Source organism: Macaca nemestrina, chromosome 1 (genome assembly GCF_043159975.1).
Source record: "Macaca nemestrina isolate mMacNem1 chromosome 1, mMacNem.hap1, whole genome shotgun sequence".
Classification (NCBI taxonomy): Eukaryota; Metazoa; Chordata; class Mammalia; order Primates; family Cercopithecidae; genus Macaca; species Macaca nemestrina.
The window spans coordinates 27,271,870-27,288,125 of record NC_092125.1 but is presented as its reverse complement, the minus strand read 5'-3'; the positions used below and the strand labels follow the sequence as shown (position 1 = coordinate 27,288,125).

At 36.1% G+C, this 16,256-nt stretch overlaps 1 protein-coding gene across 12 annotated transcripts in view; it reads left to right on the top strand.

The window, feature by feature from the left end:
• The window catches only part of LOC105493027 (coiled-coil domain containing 181), a 69,180-nt gene that overhangs the window by 31,431 nt on the left and 21,493 nt on the right, over window positions 1–16,256 (top strand). For 3 of the 12 annotated variants that reach the window (XM_011760451.3, XM_011760450.3, XM_071075266.1), the window contains 3 exons: window positions 6,775–6,894; window positions 9,437–10,387; window positions 12,597–12,743. In XM_011760451.3, the coding sequence (XP_011758753.2) occupies window positions 6,775–6,894; window positions 9,437–10,387; window positions 12,597–12,743 (1,218 nt within the window). The other 9 variants (XM_071075285.1, XM_011760455.2, XM_011760458.3 and 6 more) reach the window with 6 other exon arrangements.

Below are 16,256 nucleotides of genomic sequence, written 5' to 3'. Positions count from 1 at the left end.
AGGTATATAACATTTATCCATCCATCATTTGATGGACATTTGAGTCACTTCCACTTTTGGCTACCAATCATGCTCCTATATCCCAATCAGGCAAGAGAAAGAAATAAAGGGCATCCACACTGGTAAAGATGAAATCAATCAAACTGTTGCTGTTTGCTAGTGATATAATCGTATAGTAGAAAACCATCCAAAAAGATTCTAGAACTGATAAATGAATTCAGTAAAGCTTCAGGATATAAAATCAATGTACACAAATCAGTAGTGAGGCAGGAGAATAGGGTCTGGAGGCAGGGAATCTAAGGCCATTTCACACTGACTTCCTAGAATGCAATTGAAAGGAAAACCCTAACTTGCCATGCCTAAGTTAAAAAAGGACCAGACGCTACTCTCTTTGCAAATCCCCATTTCTGCAGATGGGAAATTGAAAGTACCCCTGACTAGTTGCAAAGAGCATAGGTGTAACGTTTGCATAGGAGTGTAACTTTGTAACTTCACTTCAGCCTCTGATTGGTTGCTTTCCACAACCAATCAGACTGATTGCAGGCCACCACTTCATTTACATGGGGTGAACACCAAGTGGTCAATGGGAAACCTCTAGGGGGTTTTTGAACCCGAGAAGATTCTGTATCTGGAGCCCTTGAGCCACTGCGCATGCCCGCTCTCACACTGTGGAGTGTACTTTCATTTTCAATAAAAATCTCTGCTTTTGTTGCTTCATTCTTTCCTTGCTTTATTTGTGCATTTTGCCCAATTCTTTGTTCAAAATGCCAAGAACATGGACATCTTCCACTGGTAACAGTAGCACTGCTATACACCAAGAGCGACCAAGAAGAGAATCAAATCAAGAACTCAACCCCACTTACAATAGCTGCAAAAAATAAAATACTTAGGAATATACCTAACCAAGGAGGTGAAAGATCTCTACAAGGAAAACTAAAAAACACTAATGAAAGAAATCACAGATGACACAAACAAATGGAAACAAATTCCATGCTCATGGATGGGTAGAATCACTATTGTGAAAATGACTGTACTGCCAAAAGCAATCTACAAACTCAATGCAATTCCCACCAAAATACCATTATCATTCTTCACAGAACTAGAAAAAACAACCCGAAAATTCATATAAAACCAAAAAGGAGCCTGCAGAGTCAAAGGAAAACCAAGAAGAACAAATCTGGGCATTACATTACCTGACTTCAAACTATACTACAAGGCTATAGTCACTAAAACATCATGGTACTGGCATAAAAATAGGCACATAGACTAATGAAACAGAATAGAGCCCAAAAATGAAGCCAACTGATCTTCAACAAAGCACACAAAAATATAAAGTGAGGAAAGGACACCCTATTCAACAAATGGTGCTGGGATAATTGGCAAGCCACATGTAAAAAAATCAAACTGGATCCTCATCTCTCACCATATACAAAAATCAACTCAAGATGGATCAAAGACTTAAATATAAGACTTGAAACCATAAAAATTATAGAAGATAACATTGGAAAAACCCTTCTAGACATTGGCTTTGGCAAAGACTTCATTACCAAAAATCTAAAAGCAAATGCAGCAAAAACAAAGGTAGGCAGATGGGACTTAACTAAACTAAAAAGCTTCTGCATAGCAAAATAAATAATTAGCAGAGTAAACAGACAACCCACAGAGTGGGAGAAAATCTTCACAAACTGCATCTGACTAAGGACTAATATCTAGTCTTCAAGGAACTCAAACAAATCAGCAAGGAATAAACAAATAATCTCATCAAAAAGTGGGCTAAGGACATGAATAGACAATTCTCAAAAGATATTCAAATGGCCAATTAAGATATGAAAAAATGCTCAACATCACTAATGATCAGGGAAATGCAAATCAAAATCTCAATACTATACCACCTTACTACTACAAGAATGGTCATAAGCAAAAAAAAAAAAAAAAAAAAAAAAAAGAAAACAGATGTTGGCATGGATGTGGTGAACAGGGAACACTTTTATACTGGTAGTGGGAATGTAAACTAGTACAATCACTATGGAAAACAGTGTGGAGGTTCTTTTTTTTGTTGTTGTTGTTGAGACGGAGTCTCGCTTTGTCGCCCAGGCTGGAGTGCAGTGGCCGGATCTCAGCTCACTGGAAGCTCCGCCTCCCAGGTTTATGCTATTCTCCTGCCTCAGCCTCCCGAGTAGCTGGGACTACAAGCACCCGCCACCTCGCCTGGCTTTTTTTTTTTTTTTTTTTTTTTTTTTTTTGTATTTTTTAGTAGAGATGGTGTTTCACCGGGTTAGCCAGGATGGTCTCGATCTGCTGACCTCGTGATCCGCCCGTCTCGGCCTCCCAAAGTGCTGGGATTACAGGCTTGAGCCACCGCGCCCGGCCGGAGATTCTTTAAAGAACTAAAAGTAGATCTACCATTTGATGCAGCAATCCCACTACTGGGTATCTACCCAGAGGAAAAGAAGTCATTATGTGAAAAAGACACTTGCACACACATTTATTGCAGTACAGTTCGCAATTGCAAAAATAAAGAACCAAACCAATGCCCATCAATCAACAAGTGGATAAAGAAAATGTGGTACACATATATACCCTGGAATACTACTCAGTCATACAAAGGAATGAAATTATGGCATTGTAGCTACCTGGATGGAAATGGAGGTTAATTCATCACTGTTCTAAGTGAAATAACTCAGGAACGGAAAACCAAACATCGTATGTTCTCACTTATAAGAGGGAGCTAAGCTATGAGGATGCAAAGGCACGAGGATGATACAGTGGACTTTGGGGATTTGGGAGAAAGGGTGGGAGCAGGGTGAGGGATAAAAAAACTACATATTGGTTAGGAGGCTGAGGTGGGCGGACTGCCTGAGCTCAGTTGTTGGAGACCAGCTTGGGCAACATGGTGAAACCCCGTCTCTACTAAAAGTACAAAAAGTTAGCCAAGCGTGGTGGTGTGCCTGTAGTTCCAGCTACTCTGGGGGCTAAGGCACGAGAATCGCTTGAACCCGGGAGATGGAGGTTGAAGTGAGCCAAGATTGTGCCACTTCACTCCAGTGGCGAGACTCTGTCTCAAAACAAAACAAAAAAAGACTACATATTGGGTACAGTGTACACTGCTCAGGTGATGGGTGCACCAAAATCTCAGAAATCACCACTAAAGGACTTATCCATGTAACCAAACACCACCTGTACCCCCAAAACCTACTGAAACTTAAAAAAAAAATTGCCGCTAGTACCCATTATTTGAAAAATACAAATTTAGGGGGATGGCCAGAGGAAAAAGCTATTAACCCAGGAGTTCTGAAACCCAGGGTCTACTTCCAGCTTTGGTAAGTAACTCTACAACTCTACATCCATTAAAGGAGATTTGACTAAAATTCCTTCAACCTTTAACAGTGAATAACCTTTTTTGGGGGTTCTTTTTTCAAGTGCTGAAGCAGTAGAAACATTAGGTCATTACAACTACACCACATCTAGGAAGTGCACTCAATGTTACAGTTCATTTTAACCTTCCATTTTAAAAAACCTTAAGTCTGTAACTTGAAGAATATCTAAACATTTAATTTTACATTGCCTCTCTTGGAGAAAAGGTGCTCTCCATCATATCAAGTGATAGAAATCCTAATAATAAACAATTTAAAAATAATCTGAACACACTGCATTGTACTGAGGAAATATTTTTACTTCTCCCAGTTCTTATTTGTTTCTGGCTGGGAATGGATAGTTGTTAAAATCTTCTCAACTTTCACCACAATCTAAAATTCATCTTGCTTTGCCTTTATACATAAAGATAAGCGGAATTTGAGAAAATTCTAGTTGACCATTTTTACGTGCCTCAAAGCTGGAACAAAAATCCTATTGTCTTTGGCAACTCTCTTGGGTACAGTTTTGGTTTTGATTCGGAAAAAAAGCTGAGGGTCAAAAATATGGTAACTAATTAGCAATTTGCTTATCTACTAATGAAAACTAAAAACGACTTTTTTACGTTAACTGCGAAGCACATAACATATAGAAATATAGTTTTAGAAGTTGTCCTAAGGAATTCTAAATCTGACGAGAGACAGCTACAAGAGGGAAATTTCACAACCAACACAGAGGCACTTCGCGAGTCTCCAATAACGTTAGTGATGCGTGGATTCCTTGGTCGTCCCCTTAGAAACCTCAGCTTGACCGGACTTTTGCAAGCACCGGGATGGGTGCCGGGAGGGGTAGGTATTCTGGGGATATCGCGTGCGCCTGCGCGGGTTTTTGTCGCTCTCGTAGAGAGGCCCGGATGGAGGACGCAGAGGCACGCTGTTGCCATGGCAGTGTGGTCCTGGCTGCAGCGGAGGCGGGTGACGGGGTCTCCTTTGCCTCAATGTGAAGAGCTTAGAAAGAGGAGGAGAGGAGAACTCCCCTGGCCATCTCTGTGACCCCAGCCGCCGCGTTTTACACAGGCAGGAGGGATATAGAGGGAGAGAAGGGAAGGACGATGCGGAGATATTAATGGTGGGATAGAGGGTAAAGGTATAAACGTCTGGTAGAGCTGGGAGGGAAGGTAGGTCGTGAGGGAAGAAGCTTTCTGGTGGCGTCTTATCCTCTGGAGTCCGAGGTCCACCGAGTCTGGCATTGGTGGGGAAGTCTGGTAACACCTTGCTTCTCTACGTATGAAGGAAACTCTCTCAGGGTAGCTTAGACTAAGTTTTTGTCATATTCTTTCCCCTCTCAAAGTTCTTGAACGTGGAAAGTAATTATTTTGTCCCTGGTAGAAAAAGTCACTACCGAAATTGTAGCTTCCATTAAGAAGCAATGATACTCATTTCGTTGGTGGTACCTTGGGATCCTGAATACAGATTAAAATTATCATAAAATATTTGTCATTATACTTTGTGACAGGTTATGATTTTTTAAAAACTTATAGGATCACAGTCTTGGCAGGATACACAGGAATAATGGGCTAGATGGTTTCATGATGTTATGGATTAGTTTTTGCTTAAATACTTATTTTATATTAAAAGGCATTCTCTTTGACATGCTTTCAGTTCTTAGATTTTAAAGCAAGCATATGTTTAAAACGCCGTAAGACGGGACTCCATTATTTAGATTAAACTATTTTTGAATATCCTGAATTCTGGAAGAAAGTTATCAAAATTATGTATACATATGGACTTGGTTTAAGACTCCTACTGAAAGATCAGCAGTTCACCTATCCACATGGGATTTACCAGACAGGGAGGAAGGAACTGATTTCCGTCTCTTTCTACGGTTCCCTATTAAGAGGGTAGAGTTGGTTTAAGCCACTTACCTAAATTTTTACTGATGATAAATGTTGAAATTTAAATGTGTGAAACTCACAAGCATAAAGTAGGAAGTGTTAAGTGATTTTGTTTGTGTAAGATGTATTTTTGTTCTAGCTTGTTGACTGTGTACCATATGGCTAGTACCCTGGAGATGAAGATTAGAAGAATTGAAGGGGTTTGAATATCCTGTGACGCATTTGAAAAAGGCTTAAGGGATTTGATAACCAGAGTTTGTAATTTATGTTCTTTGTTTACTTGAGAACCAGTCATGGGTTTTTTTTTTTTTTTTCTTCTAAAGTTACAGGAAAAGAATCGCACTTCAGATTTGATGCGACTTAATTTACTTCTCAGAGTTACCTTAACTATGACCTTTTTTTTTCCTTTGAATTATGGCATAATAGTATGACTTAAAGATCCCTAACCTGTTAAGTTTTTAATTACTGTGTTTTTAATTTATTATACAGATCTTATGTTTTCATTTTAAAATTTAGTTTTCTTGTGGGTGGGATTCTCTGTAAACAATAAAACATATCTACTAAAGTCTTCAGGCAACCATTTATTTATGAGTTCAGAACTGTGTTTATCATAAAATAAGGGAAAGCACTGAAGAGTTCCAAAGATATATATTTATGTAACTCAAACATCTTAAAATAATAAATTTCAAGATCCCTGCTCTGAAAGGAAAACTGATTATTCCAAGGCATTGTGACTGAAAAGTGCTATTTTTACTGTAAGTATTTTGGATTACAGTGAGTTTTAGTTTATTCTATGTCATTCATAGTGCCCTTGCTTTTAATTGGTGGGTAGTTAGACTTAACAGCTTAAGCAATTTAGCTTGTCTTGCAGTTAGGAAGTGAAACTCACTCTGAAGTGTTGATTTGGTTTCTCCAGATCACTTCAAAATTTGTGCTCAACCTGATTTAGAAATTATTGAAGGGCTTACTTTTGAGTCCTTTAGCAAATCTGCTTTGTATTTTTAGTTTAAAATAAATAAATATCGGGAAGGAATTATAGTCCAATGAATAGTTTAGAAAAAAATAATAATTATACAGTTGAACAGTAACAGTTATTTTTCAATAATAATTAAGTTGAATAATTAACATTATTATTCAGTAATAACTTAGTCTGGCCAAAGGTTTGGGGAGAACAAAGCGAAGCTAATGACTAAAACAGCTTGTGGATTATTTATTAATTCAGCATACCTAAAGTGTACTGAAAATTTATCTTGAGAGGGAAAAGGAACCAACATCAATAATTATTTGGGAAATCGGGGGAAGGTGGGAGAGTTTTTAGCAATGTTTACCTATGGAAATGTCTTGCCATTGCAAATCTCTCTTTTATGGTGTATTCAAGTGCATGTTCATTTTGAACATTCCATTTTGTGTTTCTCTGTGTTACTTAGCTTACCTATAGCATTAATCTCCATATGCCATTCCTCCTCTAGAGTGGGCATAACATATACCTTATCTTTTGAAATCTTATAGCATATTTCCTTCACAAACAGAAAATGAATGAAATTAAAGATACTGATTCAAAAAAAAGTGAAGAATACGAAGATGACTTTGAAAAGGACTTGGAGTGGTTAATTAATGAAAATGAAAAAAGTGATGCCAGCATAATAGAGGTATATGTTGCCAACAGCATTCATAATAATTATATTACAAAGTGCTTTGCAATTCTTTAAGGTTTTCACATTATTGTCTCATCTAAACATCACAAAATTTCTTTGATCTACATCGGGTAAATTACTATTATCCTCATCTTAAAGATAAGAAAAATGAGGCATAGGTTGCTTAAATGTTGTATCCTAAGGCATAGGCAGATGATTTATTGTTTCATTTTCTAATTCAGCAAGTATTAGTGAGAGAACAGTTATTACACTAGCATTTAATAAAACTAAAATGACCATTATAAAATTATAATTTAAATAATATAAATAAATAGTAAAATCATGATTTATTGCATTGAAAGTAAAAAATACAGTTAATTCCTACTTTTTGTGAACTTGGGTAAAAGCATGGGGTTATGCTATTAAAATAAATGAAAAATAAAGCAAATCCTCTAAACACATGACCTTTTCGCTAATATTTAAAACTTTAAGACTGAATTAGGTCTTCTTGGCAGTGAATATAGGGAAAAAAGTAAAGGGTCAAAGTCTGAGTCACAGGAATACTTCTAGGAAAAGTGGATCCATTAAGCATGGTCATATACTATTTATCAGAGATGTAAAAAGGAACTCCAGGAAAATTAACCAGTTCCTGCATCAAGATAGGTTCTTTCTTTCTCTTTACATATGTATAATGTGTATATGTATTTCTATGAAACATATATATGTATATATGCATATGTATGTGTTTATATATATGTGTATATGTAAGTTAGTATCAATAAGTAGGACAAGGAATAGCACTGGGATATAAATAGGTGACTTCAGAGGGATAATGATCAGAGTTATTATAGCAGAAGCCAGTTTTAAAGGTGTTAAGGAAAAGACTGTGAGGAAATGCAGGTTTTATATTACAGATTTCTTAGTTCCATTTTGCTTTGAATATAATAGAAAAGACAAATGGGATACACAATATTTGAAGATGGAAACAGAGTCAAAAGTAAAGATTTTTCTAAGATGGCTTTTAAATGGGAGTTTTATGCATCCTAACAGAAAAATAAGCAGAATGAGTAGAGGCAGATACCCAAAATGGTAAGGTTGAACCAGTTTCTCAAGACTGGAGGGTGTGAGATCCAAAGCACAGTGTGGTAGAATTAGAGAGGTAATAGGAATGATTTATTGTTTCATTTTCTAATTCAGCAAGTATTAATGATCACCTATCATATATCAGAGGCTGTTCTAGGTGCTAGGGATATATATAGCTGGGATAAAATAAAAGTGCTGTTATGAATCTTACACATTCCAGTGGATGATTGTAATAACCTCTTCTTTTGAAGCTTTTGAGAAAAGGGTATGACTGAGCTAGAGACACGTAAGAGGGTCGGGGAAGATTTATTTTAAAAAGTGGGTTTTCAAACAAAAGAAATAAAAGCCAAAGGAGAGTTTAGAAACAGACTATAAGAATGAACCAGAGATCTGCCATCCTCATGATACTGGAAAAATAAAAAAATGAACTAGAGAAGGCTACAATGAACAATTGTGATACAGAGATCTTAGTTAAATCACAGTTAATTGGCAGTCATTTTAATGGGCTAGGTTTATTTGCTTGTTGGACATCTGACTATCAGACAAGATGACCTTCACTGCCGCACAGGATGACCTATGAGCAAGGGAAGGAGGAAAGTGATTTTAAGGGGTTGAAGAGAGCAGCATGTAGTAACTCCCATAGGACTGCTTTAGGAGGGAGAGAACTTTGACAAAGAGAAAAAAATGTATATATAATATTTATATTATATACCTTTATATATTATATCTATTATATATTTATGTATATTTATATTATATACATTTATATACTATATATTTATATATATATAAGCTTTTAGTTAGATATAGCAGAAGTGGAGTGGAGTTTTTTGCTGCACTGATACTGGTTTATGGTTCATGTGGAATTAATTATTTTTAATGTAATGCCAAGTTATCTGATGGTGGTTAGCATGGATTACTGGAATTTCTGAGTATAGTTGAAGAAGGAAAATCTGATCTAAAGGTAAAAATTGACCTGGAATGTAGATAGGTCCTGCAGATTATAATGACAATAATAGTCTGAAAAGATTAAAAGAACCTCAAGTGATTAGGACTTGACCAAATAATTCGTCCTTGAAATGGTCTGGGGAGAAAGATGTTTGATTGAAGAATGCAGATATTACAAGGAGGAAACATTTTTGAAAATTGTTTTTCTGAAAATGTAAAGAGAGGAAAATTTTATAGGGAAAGGAATGCTAATATTGTTATTTGTAGTTAGATACATTAGCATAAAAATGTTTAAAAATCAATATCAAATTCAAATTTAAAGTTGAATTTTTCCTGCATTGCTGTCACATGTATTTCCCTTGAATACTCATAAGTATGAATTAGAATGTTATGAGCAAATTATGAGCAATAAACACTTAAATTTTCCCATTCATAAAATAAATTACATGAACAGGAAAATCCCATTTTGTATGTCTACTGATAAATGAAGAATCTCAATTTTGACTGAAAAATATCTTGTTTTTAGATGGCTTGTGAGAAGGAAGAGAATATTAACCAAGACTTAAAAGAGAATGAAACAGTAATAGAGCACACCAAACAGCATTCTGATCCTGACAAGTCTCTGCAGGATGACGTCTCACCAAGAAGAAATGACATAATTTCTGTACCAGGTATTCAACCTTTGGATCCCATATCAGATTCAGATAGCGAAAACTCTTTCCAGGAATCCAAACTAGAAAGCCAGAAAGACTTGGAGGAGGAAGAGGATGAGGAAGTAAGGAGATATATTATGGAGAAAATTGTACAAGCTAACAAGCTTCTACAGAATCAAGAACCTGTGAATGATAAAAGGGAGCGAAAACTTAAGTTCAAGGACAAATTAGTTGATTTGGAAGTTCCTCCACTAGAAGACACTAATACGTCTAAAAATTATTTTGAAAACGAAAGGAATATGTTTGGGAAACTGTCACAGTTATGTATTTCCAATGATTTTGGACAAGAAAATGTACTCCTGTCACTTACTAATGCAAGTTGTGAAGAAAACAAGGATAGGACAATACTGGTAGAAAGAGATGGAAAATTTGAACTTCTGAATTTACAAGACATTGCGAGTCAGGGGTTTTTGCCTCCCATTAATAATGCAAATAGTACAGAAAATGACCCTCAGCACTTGTTACTCAGATCTTCCAACTCCTCTGTCAGTGGCACCAAGAAAGAAGATTCTGCAGCAAAGATTCATGCTGTCACTCACTCATCAACAGGAGAGCCACTGGTTTATATCCCTCAGCCACCACTCAACCGCAAGACTTGTCCAAGCTCTGCTGCCAACTCAGATCGAAGTAAAGGAAAAGGGAAATATAATCACAGGACACAGTCTGCACGTATCTCACCAGTGACTTCAACATACTGTCTTTCCCCTCGACAGAAAGAACTACAAAAACAGCTAGAACAAAAGAGAGAAAAGCTGAAAAGAGAGGTGAGAACCTAAGTGGGCATTATATTAAAAGTAGAGCATGTTTTACTGTTTTATAAATGCAATGGGAATTAAAACAGTTGTTCAAACCATTGGAGACTTCTTTTGATTTCTTTATCTATTGTTAGATTGATTAAGTATTAAGAATGTGTATTTATGGAGTGAACACGGTGATTACTTTGGTCCTTGTAAGGATCACAAAGAATAGTAGACTGATCTGTGTTAGCGGAGAACTCAGTGATGACTTCATCTGATCCTTTCATTTTAAAGGTGAGACTCACGAGATGTTAAGTGACTGCTGAAAGTAATCTTGATATGATAGGTAAAAATAAAATGTCAGATGGAAAAATGAAGGCACAAAGTGTAGAGGTTTAGGAGGCAACAGGAAGACTTGGACTGTAATTCTTTTACTTGCATGTGTTTCATATTATGTTCTATGCCTTCAGTTCTTTTACTTCCAGGATTTTAGTTTCAGATTAAGAATATAGCCTAACATTCTTAATGAAAGGTCTCCAAAATGCCTTCTAGAAATTAATTTTTTTTGTTTTTCATATTTGTTCTTATGTGAAACTCTATGTATCTTATAATTGAGAATTCCAGGACTTAAACTGGTGAGTTTTCTCGGAATTACTTATATCAGTGCTCCAATTCTTTGTTTTACTGGAAACCTAATGGTATTAAGCTGAGCCATACAAAATGTCTAATTCTAAATACAAAGTTCAGCAAATAATATACTAGAAGTGACCTTGCAGATCATTTTGCAGATACGAAAATCTTGGAAAGTTTAAATAACTTTACCAAGGTATATCTGTATTTGTTAGTAGCAAACTGGAATAAAAATTTCCAGTTCTCTGGTACCCTTGAGAAATGGTGTGTTATCTACTTTATATGGGAAATTATCAGGGAAATCTCTGGCATTTAAATCAGGAATTGGCATTAGCAAAAAAAAAAAAAAAAAAAAAAAAAGTGAAAAATGACTTCGTAAGAACGTTTAACCTCTAGCACACTCAGATAAGAACCTAAAAGGGTGCATGCTTATAGAGCTTCGCTCACTTGGTCACTAATAGCTTTAATAGTCAAACTAAGTTTACTTGATTCAGGTATAAAACAACCCTTAAAAGTATAAGAATTTGGTGACAATACAAAATAATTTTTTGAGAATGACATCAATATGTTTGCTGTACACAAATGTGTAGGTATGTGTGTATATTTTTACAAAAGTTATACTGGTGATTTTATATAGTTGTCACTGCCTTTTTATTAATGAACTGATGTTAGTCTTTAGTGTGAGGGATGGATAATTCTGTTTTCATTTTGATTCTCTTTTCTGAATGTCATACTCTTTGTTCTGAAATACACTTTTATTGTGTCGATATCTTATAACTAAGTTGGCTCAAGACATGGTCTTCAAGTACTAAGACTTTTAACATGTTTTAGTTGGTTTCAGGGGAAGGCTTTGCTTTTTTATGCCCACATTTTCTGGGTTGGGTTGCTATACTCTGTCTTTCTAACCTAAGTGCATCATTTCAGTGTTCTCTTTGGCAACTCCGTTAGCGATCAGTGCTTTGGCTGTTAGCTTCTGTGTAATATACCTGAATGTTCCCCTTGGAAAGATAATCATCTTTTGTCATACTGTATTCATGTGAAGTATCCAGAGTCCTTTGTGTGAAATGGAAATGTATAAATAATGTAAAATTTAATCTTTAATAAATTCATTTATGTTTTCTATAAGGTAGGCTACTTTAGGGCTCAGAAAATAGTATATAGATATTCTCAAATATATTTTACACTGTTTGGTAGAATTTTTCCTTTCCTCTCTTCTTTCTGTTCAATCAAAAGGAATTAGAAAGTCTTGCTATATTGTCAAAATGTAAGGAAAACACTTAGAATTCCATTATTTGAAGAAAATTTAACTATAAACTTGTTAAATTAGCCCAGCTAATGTTTGTATTTTGGGTAGAAACGGGGTTTCACCATGTGGGCCAGGCTTGTCTCAAACTCCTGACCTCAAGTGATCTGCCTGCCTCGCCCCACAAAGTGCTGGGATTACAGGCAGGAGCCACTGCGTCTGGCCTAGAAGGACCAATTTTCTGATGGAAAATTTTAGGATCAGGGAATCCTAATTTCAGATCTCAAAATATATCTCTCTACTCTGATAATTCATACAATTTTATTAATCTTTTAGTAATGTCTTTTCATATTCTTTTACTAGGAAGAGCAACGAAAAATAGAAGAAGAGAAAGAAAAAAAGAGAGAGAATGACATAGTATTTAAAGCATGGTTGCAAAAGAAAAGGGAGCAGGTCTTAGAAATGAGGAGAATTCAGCGAGCAAAGGAAATTGAAGACATGAACAGTAGAGTAAGTAAAACTTCTCTGAAAAATAAGTTTATACAGTTATGAAAGCTGAACTTATTTACAGAAGGGAGTCTGGATATCAGACTAACAGCCTATGGAAGAAGTAGAAAAGTTGTTCAAGAACTACCCTTGCAAAAGATGCAACATGCAGATAACTACAATTAGGTTCTAAGAGGCCTTGTGAAAATGAAATGATTCTTATTTTGTTCAGACTTTGATGGAACAGAAAACAGAAAACTATCAATTCATTTTTTCAAGGTGTAACTTTGGTATTCAAACAGGACAAAGATACACCCCCTCCCCCCCCACAAAAATCTACAGACTGATCTCACTTAAGACTAGACATATAGAAATCTTATGTAAATCTTTAGCAAATTAAAGACACCAAATTATTTAAAAGAATTAAAAAAACAAAATCCAAGAGAAAATTTAAAAATCATCCATATCCTTACTAAAAAAAGATATATATGTAAAGTAAAAGTTGAAAATTCAACCCTAAGCTCTTCCAGGCTCATCTCCAGTGATAACTACTTTTAACAGCGTGGTGCAAATCGTTTTAGATCTTACTTATATATTTACATGACAAAAGTTTTATTCAGTTTTTTTCACTTCATCATGGAACTCTTTCTAGGCCATTATGTTTAAATCTCTCTTTTTCAAATAGCTGCATGGTATTACAGTGTTAATTTATTAAGCCATTCTTCATTTGTAGATATTTAGGTTGGTTCTGATGTTGCGCTAGTTAACAGTGCTGTAGTGAAGAGGTACATTCTATGGGAACATCAGTAATCTGTAGGAGAAGTTCTTCAGAGGGGAATTTATAATTTTTGAAGGTTTAGAGTGAAATGTTTGGTTAAAGATGCAAAAATAACCTCCCAAAAGATAATATGAATGTATAGTTCCTCCAACAGTGTGTGAGAGTGAATGCTACACCTGTTTCTCCAACAGTGTGTGAGAGTGAATGACTAACACAGTATGTGGGTTATCATCTTATTTTTTCTTCAAATTAGTAATATACATGCTTGTGTATGAGTATGTGTGAGAAATAATAAGAGATAGATATAGGTCTCTACCCCTAGTTTTTGGCACACAGCTCCTAAAACCTTTTTAATTTCTTGAGTGATAGGGGTTCTACATGTATTTCTGGTTCTAATAACTGAGCTTTTATCCTGGCTTCTGACAAAGAGCTGCTAATTCCTTGGAACCTCTTAGGTGATAGGACTCTCTTTGTTCTAATAAAATGACTCTTGGTGGGCTCCTGGATAGGGACTGGCTCCCAGAAAGACTAAGCCATGATTAGAAACTTGGAACTTTCGGTTCTAACTCCTTTCTTGTAGGAAGGGGGAAGGGGCTAGAGATTGAGTTAATAATCTCAATGACTATGTGATGAAGCCTTTATAAAAATCCCAAAGCTGCAGGGTTCAGAGAGCTTCTAGGGTATGGGAAATGTGGTGTTGGGAGGGTGGCCTGCCCCCAAGAGGGCATGGAAGCTTCACACCCCTTCCCAAATACTTTGCCTTGTGTAGCTCTTCATCTGTGTCTTTTATTATATTCTTTATTAATCAATTTGTAAATGTGTTTCCCTGAGTTATGTGAGTTGCTCTAGCAAATTAAACCTGAGGAGAGGGTCATGTTCCCACCACTCCCCACCCTGGCAATATATAGCTGGTCAGACAGAAGCACTGGTCACAATCTAGGCTTTTGATTGATATCTGAAGTGGAGACAATCTTGAGGGATTGAGCCCTTAACACATGGGATTTGATGCTAACTCCAGGGATATATTATCAGGTTTGGATTAAACTGTAGGATACCCAGCTGGTGTTAAACTTGTCAGTGTGGGAAGTGGGAACCCTCCTACATTTTGATAACCAGAGGTGAAGTATTCTGTGTTGAGTGTGAATAAGAAGGAAAAACAATTGGTTTTTCTATTTATATAGCATGTGTATTCTGTGAATTTCCTGTTTATAATCTTTTTCCTTTTTTAGTTTGGTTTTTATTATTGAAGTGGTATATGAGAGATTTTGATCCTTTATTGATATGTTATATATTTTCCTAGTCTGAAAATATATTTTTTGTTACAGTGTTTATTATGTCATTTGTGGAAGTTTTTAGCTTTTTAAAATCTTGGGATGGGCAGTACTTTCACAAGCAAGGCAGAAAAGACATAAACTAAAAGAGAAAATATGGAGAAATTTGACTGATACTATATAGTAAAATAATATACTGAGTAAGATTTATTTTAGGAAGGAAATTATGGATCCATAATAACAGATCTACTAATATCATTCATCACATCAGTAAGTAGACAAAAGAATATTATCTTGAAAGATATAGCAAAGGTATAATTTCTTTTTAAAAATTCCTAATAAAATGCAGATTATAAACACTATAATTGGGAAATACTCTAGGCATACCTGTTATAGTCAGAAACATGTAAGGTTCTATATTAAATAACTGTATTCTGATGTTTTAATCCAATTCATTAAGAAAAGGAAAGGACGTAAAAATAATAGAAGTGATGCGGCCAAGATGGCTGACTACATACAGCGGGGCTCAGAGGCTCCCATCCCAAAAAAACATAGTAAGCGTGTGAATCCTTCACTGGCAACCAAGGTATCCAGGTTCTCTCATCAAACTTGACTAGAAGGCTGGCGTGACCCATGGACAGAAGGAAGAATAGTGTAGTGCGTGGCCCACCTGAGAGCTACACGGGAAAGGAGAACCCCCTCCCCCCAGCAAGGGACGCAGTGAATGAGCACTGCTACCCAGAAGGGGAAGCTGCTTTTTCCACAGAACTGGGCAACCCATGGATCATAAGATCCCACTAGAAAATCCAGGCCGCTGGGGCCTAGCGTCCCAACCCTAGAACACGCAGATTCTTACAGCTTCTCAGCTGGAATCTGCTTAAGCCTACTGCACTCCTCGTGGGAAGGGTGACCAGTTTAAATTGTTGAGTTTCAGGTAGGCATGAAATATCCAGGTGAAAATACTGAAGATTAGTTGGAGAAATTTATCTAGTTTTCAGGAGAAATGTTGAGACTGGAGATAGGAAATTAGCGATTTCAGAGTAGTTTGTGGATGGAGTAGTTTGTGCGATAAGGATATGGCCATTGAAATAGGTGGCAAGTGTTTTGGAGAAAGACATAGAAGATGAGAGAATCAAAGGTCTGTGGGGGTGGATATTCAATGGCTCTTCTATGTAGTTATAAATATACCTTGGGACTGGGATGGAGAGGAATATTGAGTCAGGAGTGATCAGAGTTGGTTAGATAACTATCTTTAATAGAGCCAAATGATACAAATATCAAAGGAGAATGGGTTATCTCAGGAAAATGGAGAAGTACAATTCCAAAGACATATGGGGAAATGAAGAGAATATTAATTTATTTGTCTAACCACTGAAGTACTTGAAGTATGGCAGAAAATGCAGCTTCTGTTTCAGAGAAGATGTGGCTTGGGGGAGAATCAGAATTTGCATAAGATAGGAAATTTAGGGCCAGATCCCTTTCAGTGAC